A 10,345-nucleotide genomic window follows, 5' to 3' on the forward strand; every position below is an offset into this window, starting at 1 on the left:
TGTTATAAATGGTATTTTTTTGAAGTATGTAAAATTACAAAACTGTATTCTGAAAAAAAATATTTTATTGTAAAATTGAACTGATACACACTGAATGAATAATGTGCGACGAGTCCCATTCAATACGAGTACGGTAGGTAACCACAAAATGCAGTAAATATGATATAATGATGTGATGGACCTTACATGCATTTTCAAAATACTTAATGCTTAAAGTGATGTCCCATCTCTGTTGCAATCAATTTCTTTTCATGTTCCCAACCGTGTCACCAGAAGTCAAAATCTGCTATTTATAAAATCTTCTAAGAGCAACTTTGGTTTTTATGCCCCAATGTCCAGAATGTGTAGATTAGTCAATTCATCACCCGACTTGGAATTCTTTGGGATAGATCTTCCGGCTTTTCGTAGATCTCTTCGCGACTAAACAGTGTGGGATGAAGTTGGATTGGCATGGTTTAGCTCGAAGTCTTAGGCCTTTCGTTTTTATGAATGTATTGTTTTGCCCTTGTTTGTCTTTGCTAAATAGTTTTATGTTCTTTTTGTTCAGTTTCTTGCATTTATGTTTCTTCATGTAACTGTTGTAATTTGGCTTAGGCCGTATATATAATAAATAAATAAATAATGTCAACAATAAAACAAGGTTTAACAACACGCGAACGTTGATTCAAAACGAACATACAAATACATATTATATGCACCTACATAATATGTAAATAAGAATAACATATAAGTTTGATAGAAATGATTCGAATTAAAAAATCAGGTGTCACAAACAGTTTGTCGCAATTAAACAACCCCTTATATTCGTCTAGCCCCCAGTGACTACCGGCTGTTCCCAAAGAATTGGGGATTATAGAGCTTCCAATAAAGACCCCGTATATTGGTGTATTTAAAATAATTATTATTCTTATGGCTTTCATTTATCAGACTGTTTAATTTCAGGTCCTCGTGCGTGCTACGACGAGGGTAAGCGCGTGGCGGAGACCCTAGCGTACGCGTACGCCAAGCAGGAGCATGTGGACGTGCGTGTGGCGCGCATATTCAACACATACGGGCCGCGCATGCACGCGGGCGACGGGAGAGTCGTGTCCAACTTTGTCATGCAAGCGCTGCAAAACTTTTCAATCACGGTTTGTCTTTGTCTTACCTTTCCAACCGATGTTTGGTGATTGCGAACATTGATCAATCTTCCCACTTCCAAGATAAACAATTGAGATTTTTCCAGAGTACCATGGCCTTGTACATGACATGTGAAGCTACTAACTACAGGAGTCTGAAACATATTTTAAAAAATATATATATATTTGTACCCCACCCCTGGCCTATTTGAAAATGGATAAGAAAAAGCTTTTTCACATTATTTTTTCAATGTAGCCCCCCTGGATTTTGTGATAGAGAGGTTCGGGGGCAAAGCACCCACCTAAGCTTCCCATCCACAATGGCGCCCAACGCGGAGCCCGAGTAGTTAACCAGTTCCGCAAGAAGAGTGTTCACCGCGCGTTCTCGAATCATTTAAATTTCTTGCCATAGAAATTAGTTGCCAGTGTGAACAACCCGTGTGACGAAGTGCCTACTTAAAACAATTTCGTCACAACTTTTTTGCACTTCTTCCAGTGATGCTCCAACATTTCTATAGCTATCTGCACGTTTTCACAAACTGATTAACCTTGAAAAAAGGAGATCATTAATAGACCTCACATTCCTCTATAAAATTATTAACAGTCTAGCTGATTCGTCCCAGCTCCTAAATAAAATTCAAATTAACTGTCCATCACTTGCCCTACGAAATCACCCAACCTTTAGAATACCTAGTGTTAATACGAACTATTGCCAGAATCCGTTTTTACACAGATCGTGTTCCACTTTTAACAGCTTTTTTAACCATATAGATATCTATCATACAGGATTACAATTATTTAAAAATATTGTATTGAAAACTTTTGAATAAAACTCCCGTTGGTCCCTTTTTCTCTTATATCACTCAAATTACTTACATTAATATTATTATTATAAATCAAATTTCTCTTTTGAAATTTTGTATTACTACTAAAATCGCTTTAATGAAGTTTTATCGACTTCTCTTGGTTTAAAATCTTCTCCTTATATTGCTTTTTCAAATTTTAAAGATTACTTTCCATACTTGTTATTCCTTCTTTATTTTTTCTTTTTTCTTTGCTGCATTGGCATGTTTTTATACTTTTAAACTACTTTTAATTACTTATATTATATATGTTTATAAAATCAATATATTGCTGCTCTTACTATAATGTGTCATTAATTTTGAAGATGTTTTTTAAATTGACCTAAATTTACTGTCTTATATTTCACTTAAAGATTCTTCTCATCATTTCTTTGAATCCCTTAAAATAAATATGTGTATATTTATGTTTTTCCTTTTTTAAAAAAAATGTTATTACTATTTTATTTTATTTTTACATCTGAGCATGTTTTTCATTCTTTATTTCCATTCTTAATTTTTAATTACTCTTACAAATTTTCTTCATTTTTAATATTATTTCCATTTGTAAATTCTCACTACAAACTACAAACTTTAAAATATCTTTTTTTTCGCTTAAATTTTAATTTTTAAACAACTTTCATTTATGTTTTTCTTTTTCCTTCTCTTTTTATACTTTCATAATTAACCTTATATATAATTGCTTTTTAATATGGAAACTTCACTAGTCCATTAGAATTAAGTCTAATTGTGTAAAATATTAAACTTTGTAACTGTACTGTATGTTTCCTGAATAAAAAGAAAATAAAAAATAAAATAGCTTCCTGGCAGAACATTTGTATGTCACTGTTAGCCACCGACTTGTGCCAGAATCCTGACAATTGGAGCGTTAGAACTATAAAGTACAGTTAACAGAAGTGAGAGGGCGGGATGGTCTCTCCGCTGTCTAAATTGGCGCCAATTCAGTTGCCTACGATGATAGAAATACTGTTTTATCAAAGAGGTTATCACTGTTGAGTGAATCATTAATTTTTTCATATAAATACTAACTAACTAACTAACCATCACGCCATTTCCCCAGAGGGGTAGGCAGAGAGGATAGAACGCCACACCACTCTGTCCTGGCACACTTCCTTTGCTTCCTTCACATTCATACATCTTCTCATGCACGCACGTCGATTATTCCGACTTTTCACATGACCACTTTCAAGAATTTGTTGTACTTGATCATGCCATGTCTTTCTCGGCCTTCCTCGACTTCTACCACCAGACACATTCGCATCATAAATCTTTTTAGCCGTTCTTTCATCATTCATTCGCTCCACATGACCGAACCATCGCAAAAGACCTTTCTTAATTTTGTCGATAATGCTTAACTCAGCCTTGCATTCTGCTCTAATTTCGACATTAGGGCACCTATCATACATTGTTTTTCCGCACATTTACGCATTTATTACGCATTTATTGTAAATATATTTTTCCTGAATCGATTGCAGGTGTACGGAAACGGTAAGCAAACGAGGTCTTTCCAGTACGTTTCTGACCTCGTGGATGGGCTGGTGTCCCTAATGGCTTCTAATTATACACAGCCTGTCAACATCGGGAACCCTGTCGAACACACTATTGAAGGTAAGAATATATTTTTTATATTACTTTACAGCTAAAATAATGAATATATATCAACAGCCGTGAAACTGGTAGAGTCTAGAGCACAAACCTTATATGGTAGCAGGACGACAGAATATATTGCGCCAAAGCTATTTAATAAGCTTCCTGCCGAGGTAATGAACTCTACCAGCTTGCGGCAAAGAAGCAAACGATTGAAGGATTTCCTCATCAAGAATCAAAACTTCAAGGTGTAAAGTTGTGTTCATCCAGTCCAAATATTTATTTATTTATTTATTTATTCATATTTTTCGCTTACAAACTATAAATTAATAATAAAAATAATGTGACCTCACTGGGGTTTCCCGTGCCGAGGACACTTAACAATTTAGTTTTTTTTATTACATTTGAGAATAAACAAAGAAGACTCACTTAAAAAACAAACATAATTAACAAATATTCCGACAGTTTTAAAAACAAGGTATTTATATACATCTATATTATTTATATTACAAAACACACAATGAAAACAACAAAAACCTAACATAAGCCATACAGTTGTGGAGCAGTTGATTCAGGATTGGTATGGGCGAATGAGACAATCCATTTTACTTCTACCTAGCTCCACTATCCATTTTTATAGCCTTTTTAAACATTTTCTCATTACTAATTATATATTTGTGTTGTTTAATTTTTAGTGGTTTTCTTTTGTTTGTCATTGAGTTTATTTGATATTTTGTGATAATTTACTATTTAAAAAAATATTGTATTAGAAACGCGCCGATAAACTTTTATTTATTATCAGTTTGGCACGATCTAGATTTTGTTTACTTTTGTACATTAATTTGAATATATAATATAATAAAATAAAAAAAATAATAAAAAAGCTGGGAATTCTTTGGAATAGATCTTCCGGTTTTTCGTATATCTTTTCGCCATTAACACAGTGCGGGATGAAGATGGATTGGCACGACTTGGAAATCTTTTACATTGATCATGTTCTTGAATATATACAGGGTGGACCTTTATCGAAAAATAAATTATTGTAGAACTTACAAATGTTCTATTTATATTTTCGAAAACTACAATGATTGGAAATTTTAATGATATGCGAGTTTTAAAAATTATACTGTCCAAGCGAGTTCCGCCAGCTTGTTGGCATTGCTTGAGGCGGATTTGCAAATTCTCAAAAACACGCTGACAATTTGCCTGTAGGATGGCGTTAATTTCTCGTACAGTGTTTTGTTTTAACTGATTTAATGCTACAATGTTTGATTATGTCCAAATGCTTGCAGACTGGCTGGATTTCCTCCCTAGGGACAGATGGAAGAGTTTAGGAAATGTGGATGTTCAAACATGGGCAGAATGGTGAATGTTACACCGTGTGTAAAGTGGCCACTTAAACCAGCCGATGACTTCCATATTCCCTTCTCAGAATTTTTTTTCCCTCTCTGTTGAAATGATTTAATGCTGTCGGATTGTCTTCATAGACTCTTGATTTTAAGTATCCCCATAAAAAATAATCTCACGGGCTGAGATTCGGGCTCCGTGGGGGCCACTCAATGTCTCCTCCTCGTAAAATGAGTTTCCCGGGGAAAATCTCCTTCAAACGGTCGACGATCGGTATCATTCGGCTTCAATTCTTGCATCAGCTAAATTTTATAGGCTTTTGGATGTAAATCGAGGCGTAAATTTTTTCGTAACGTAGTCCTCTTGTTGTTTAAGGCTTGGCTTCTCTTGGGAGTCGATCGTAGAGGATTTTTCCCTACTGATTCACTAACACGCTGATTAACTTCTGGTATCCTCGCTGACTTCGGCGGCCTTCATTCATTATTCTTACTATTGAGCCGGTCGTCTCGAACATTTTGATCCATTTCCAAATAGACTTTGCGCTCGGTGCTTGACTTAGGTCTAGTAAACCGAAATGAGTACGGTACATTCGTTTTGAAATTGTCACGGAATAATTGTTTACGTAATATGCGCGAACACATAACTCGCGCTGCTATCCTGTGAATGGCTCCATGGCGACTAAAATCTCCACAAAATAATGCGTCTAACGCTACCCCCCGCACCGCGCCCGCCCTTCGTACCATAAATAAAATAATGAAAAAAATCCCGAACACAGTTAAGGCCGTACCCTGTATATCAAAATACGACATTTGCAAATAACTGCCTTTTTGCCTTTGATGGCAGTATATGGAAGTTTCAATATTGTTGACTTCGCTTATAATGTACAAGGTTTTTATATTTGAATTGGATTTTATTAGTGGATGATTTATTTTAGAATTTACATGTTAATCTATTGAATATCTACGAAGTCAATGCTTTAAATATAAATAGTATTTTACATAAAACTCAACTTAAATATCGTTGGACTGAACAATCGATATATAATTTAACAATGTTTGATTATGTCCAAATGCTTGCAGACTGGCTGAATTTCCTCCTTAGGGAGTTGTTCATATTTAAATTTATTTCAACAGAGAGGGAAAACATTTTTGAGAAGGGAATATGACCACTTAAACCAGCCAATGACAGGTCATCTCTCTGTTGAAATAAATTTAGAAATATATTTATTTTTTTGCTTGTTGTAGAATTCGCTTTGATCATCCGAGACTTGGTGGATGGTTGCAAGAGCACTGTGTCACAAATGGCCGCCGTAGAAGATGACCCTCAGCGTCGGAGACCTGATATCACAAGAGCCAAGACTCACCTAGGATGGGAGCCGAAGGTTAGCTTACAATTAATTAGATAATTGATTAAAAATAATTAATCATTTATCTGTTGTCCTTGTGTGAACCTATTCTTATTCCAAGATGTGGGGGTCAGTGCTATGCTTTGAGCTCCTGACGTCACTGCGACCTGTGAAGGTCTATTGTGACGGGTCCTCGTGAATAGTTGTCGCCCTCCAAATCCAGGTCTACAAAGATCCTGGCTACCGTGTGGAAGAAGAGGTTCTCATTTTGCTAAATCTCCCCCTCCAAGCCCAGATCTGTAGAGTACCGGGCTATTACTAAATATTATTAAGATGGTATATTATGCACTTGTTCAGTCATCGCATTCCTATGGAATAATTGGATGGGGGGGAGCAAACTTTCAAAATTTTCCTTCTTTTAAAAAACACGCACCATCCTGGATTCAAACTATAGATATTAACTCTTTTTTTCTACGATATATTTTTTTACCCTTTAATAATAAGGAATATTTTTATGTTCTTTTATATTTTTTATTTCCTATTTTAAATTAAAAAAATACCCTCTAATATTTTACAGAATACTTTCTTTTCTCTTTCTTATATTTCACAAAAATATTATACCTGCCTATTTATTATAGGAGCAAAAATTCATAAACATTTCTTGTATACCCACGAACAGGCCATGCCTTTGTGGGATTTTTTTGTTTACTGTTTTTTAATTTCTACTGTTAATATGTATTTCATTGCTATGTTATTATCCTTTATTTTTTAATACTCTGTTTTACCTCTTATGTATATTGTAAAAAAATAAATAAATAGGTAGGGGGCAAGCTCTTTAACCCTTGTGTGGCTGTGATGTCACACTAGTCGACATAGGACACGAGATTTGATATATCTCTTATTTTTAAAAATTATGAATTTGTATTTTTTGTAATCTTTAAACGGAGATTTTCACATCCGATTTGGAAAGTAAAATTTGTATATCTATGGTAAATGTCAATACAAAAAATATTTATCCTCGCTACGCGAAGAATGAATGTCCGCTAATTCAGCAACACATCTATACAGATCTGTTAAAATGTGTATTTCCCACTCTGTTGTATTTCGCCGTGTGTTCTTTTCTGTCCTTTTCCCACCTTTTAAATAATAAAAGCTTAATCCCAATTTCGGTCCCAAAACTCCCAAAAATGAACTGTTTTAGCAAACTAGTTGTAAATATTTATGTTTTCTGTCCCCTGTTAAAATAATTATTTGATCTTATCTCCGAAATATGTTAAGAATAGTATAAAAGCTGTAAACGTTGTAAACAATTCACCAGTCTTGAAGATGCCTACTTGGGCGAAAGCGCTCGTCGGTCAAAATAATAAAAAGTAAAACTAAACCAAGAAATTTCATTGATAAGTTTATTTACAATTATATCATTATGTTGTTCTGTTAAGATTTATGTTTTTCATGGTGTATTTTTTGTTTTTTTTCAGGTTCCTCTCAAAGAAGGGCTCAAGAAGACAATAGATTACTTTAGAAATGAACTCAACCGTAGCAGTCACTCCGAGAGAAATATTTATATACCAGAAGACCTGAAAACACTACCTGACAAATAGCGTACGATTAATATGGAATTGGAGGTTAATTAGTAGAATGCCATTGTATAAGTTCATTCATTGGAAACCAAATTATTTGAAAGATATTAAACTAAAAAATAATGTTATTTACTCGACAGATTTAGTAGTCAATGAGGAAGTTCAGTACTACAGGAAATTGCATATAAAAAATGCTTTCTTACGTCCGGTAAAAATTAGAGGGCATTTAATTGTACGGCCAAGTTTCTCAAAAATGTCTGGATAAATTAATGAAAATTCCAAGTGATAGATTTCCAGTTTGCGGTAAGTCAGCTGACGAATCAGCAGAACTCGTCGAGAAGAAGGGAGAGAGAGCTTGAGACGTCACACGCGAAGAAATTTCGAAAATAGTCAAATAAATGTTTATCGCAAGAGGCAAAATTAGCAGTTCACAGTGGAGTACTGGTCCCGACCCTGGCGTATGGGAGTGAAGTGTGGACTTTGAAAAACAGGGATGAAAGTAGGCTGTCGAAATGAGATCTCTCAGGCGAATGTGTGGTAAAACTGTGTACGATAGATGCGCAAATGTTGAGATCGAGATGAGAAATGGAATGGATTGGAATGGAATGGATGAAATTGAGAAAAGGGGTGGTTTTTACGAGTGAATTTTATTTCCTGAAAATATACAGGGTGTTTTTTAAACCCTGTCACATCCGAAACCACGATGATCAGTATGGGCAAGAAGACATATTAGCATATTTGTACAGAAAATTTCTTCATGGGGTCGATTATTTGGGATAGTTGCTGAATGTGCATCTTGAGTGGTTTATGCTATGTATATGTGCCGCATGTAATGTACATGTTTTTGTATGTTTTATATGTGCGTTCATGTGTGTGCGTGGATGGCTCGGAGTGTACATTCGGTATTTTTATTTATTTTAATTTATTACCTCCACGGAAAACGCAAATGTCAACAATTATTCTTTTCTCACTTAAAATTCTTTTTTTTTGTCACATTTAATGTTTATATCTTTTTAATTAATGAAAACTTAATTGGTCTTTTTATGTTAAAAAATTGTTGTTTTAATACTTATTTTGTATGACTGTATATTTTCTGAATAAAATAAAATAAAATAAATAAATAAAATATTTAAAAAAATATTTAGAACAAAGAATATTTAAAAAAATAAAATATTAAACAAAACGAATCATGAACATATTAGTAAAGTCACTAGATGTCCTGCTAACAAAACCCAAGAGTTTTAGTGATTTGTTAATCATAGTATCGATATGTTCATTAAAGGTAAGTTTACAGTCCATGATAACTCCGAGGTCTTTAATAGACTTGACCACATCTAAATGAATATTTTCTATTCTGTAATCAAAGGAAATAGGTAATACGAAGAACAAACAAGAATTGTTCATTTTAATATGCAAAGTACTCGGAAACTAAATTTTTCTTGGACCTTTGCTTCCAACTTGTGGAGTTCGCTATATTTTCTTCTCACTATACGGGAGATGGCTATCTTTGCATCCAAAACTCTAGTGTGACGTCACACACATGTGGTCTAAATAATACTGTGTATTAAGCAAGTTTAAAAAAAAATACCTGAATATAGAAATGTTATTTTCACTGAACTTAAACTTTAAGATACTAATAAATTAGCTTTATTAGAAACACGAATTCAAAAAACCTCCTTAACATTTGTGTGACACGGCCATTTTGAAAATTTATATCTCAAGCCTGTCAAATAAAACGGCTGATGGATATTGCTGTTTGCTTCCAAACACTATTTTCAAATCATCAGAAGTATGATGTTAAACTACATTTGCGACTCAACTCATGATTTTTATAAAAATAAAGTTTATAAACTACAGAATGACATAACTAAAAAAATTTTTTTTTTGTGGTTGCTATTTTTGCTTCCAATGCCCTCATTTACCATCGACGTGTCTCTATTGTTTTGCTTTTTAGATAAATTGTTTTTTAGGAGCTAGGATCATTCAAAAATTCATAACAGCATTCAGTTTTATCTGCTGTTTTTGGACAAATATGTTAAATAATTTTGAAAAACACATCGTACTTACACGGATAATTTCATTCCAATACTCTTTCTTAAAATCGGTTCAGTTTCGGGGTGTGGAAAACGGGACAACGAAACATCGATTTTGACGATTTTAGTCGGGCATAATCAATCCGTCGTGCAGTTGTGTTTTTCGCACAATTTTGGGGAGGAATATTTTTGGTATTTGACCGAGTATGATGATGTTTTTCTTCACTTCGGTCCATTTTTGTCAATGATTGAGGTTTGTGATAGATTTCCCGTTTACGCAAAGCCAATTTGCCAATCAGCAGAACTCACCGAAGAGAACTTGTGACATCACACGTGGAGTTATTTTAAAATTACAGAACTCTCAAAAATAATATAGCTGATAATATCAAAAGACTGTTTGGCTTACTTTAATAGTCTATTAACTAACAATTATTTTTTTTAAAACCACTGAACTTCCTCATCACTGCATTGTTAC

The 10,345-nt window shown here is 34.0% G+C and overlaps 1 protein-coding gene across 2 annotated transcripts in view; it reads left to right on the plus strand.

Annotated features, from left to right (window-relative positions):
- The window catches only part of Uxs (UDP-xylose synthase), a 29,753-nt gene extending 21,823 nt beyond the window's left edge, over positions 1 to 7,930 (plus strand). For both annotated transcript variants that reach the window (XM_088235225.1, XM_088235224.1), the window contains exons 6-9: positions 943 to 1,130; positions 3,454 to 3,586; positions 6,157 to 6,293; positions 7,736 to 7,930. In XM_088235225.1, the coding sequence (XP_088091351.1) occupies positions 943 to 1,130; positions 3,454 to 3,586; positions 6,157 to 6,293; positions 7,736 to 7,858 (581 nt within the window). In that variant the 3' untranslated portion in view covers positions 7,859 to 7,930. The remainder of the gene's footprint in view (positions 1 to 942; positions 1,131 to 3,453; positions 3,587 to 6,156; positions 6,294 to 7,735) is intronic.
- Positions 7,931 to 10,345: the final 2,415 nt, after the last annotated feature.

The sequence above is a fragment of the Micrasema longulum genome, unplaced genomic scaffold (genome assembly GCF_059751315.1).
Source record: "Micrasema longulum isolate JH-2025_06_02 unplaced genomic scaffold, ASM5975131v1 h1tg001345l, whole genome shotgun sequence".
Classification (NCBI taxonomy): Eukaryota; Metazoa; Arthropoda; class Insecta; order Trichoptera; family Brachycentridae; genus Micrasema; species Micrasema longulum.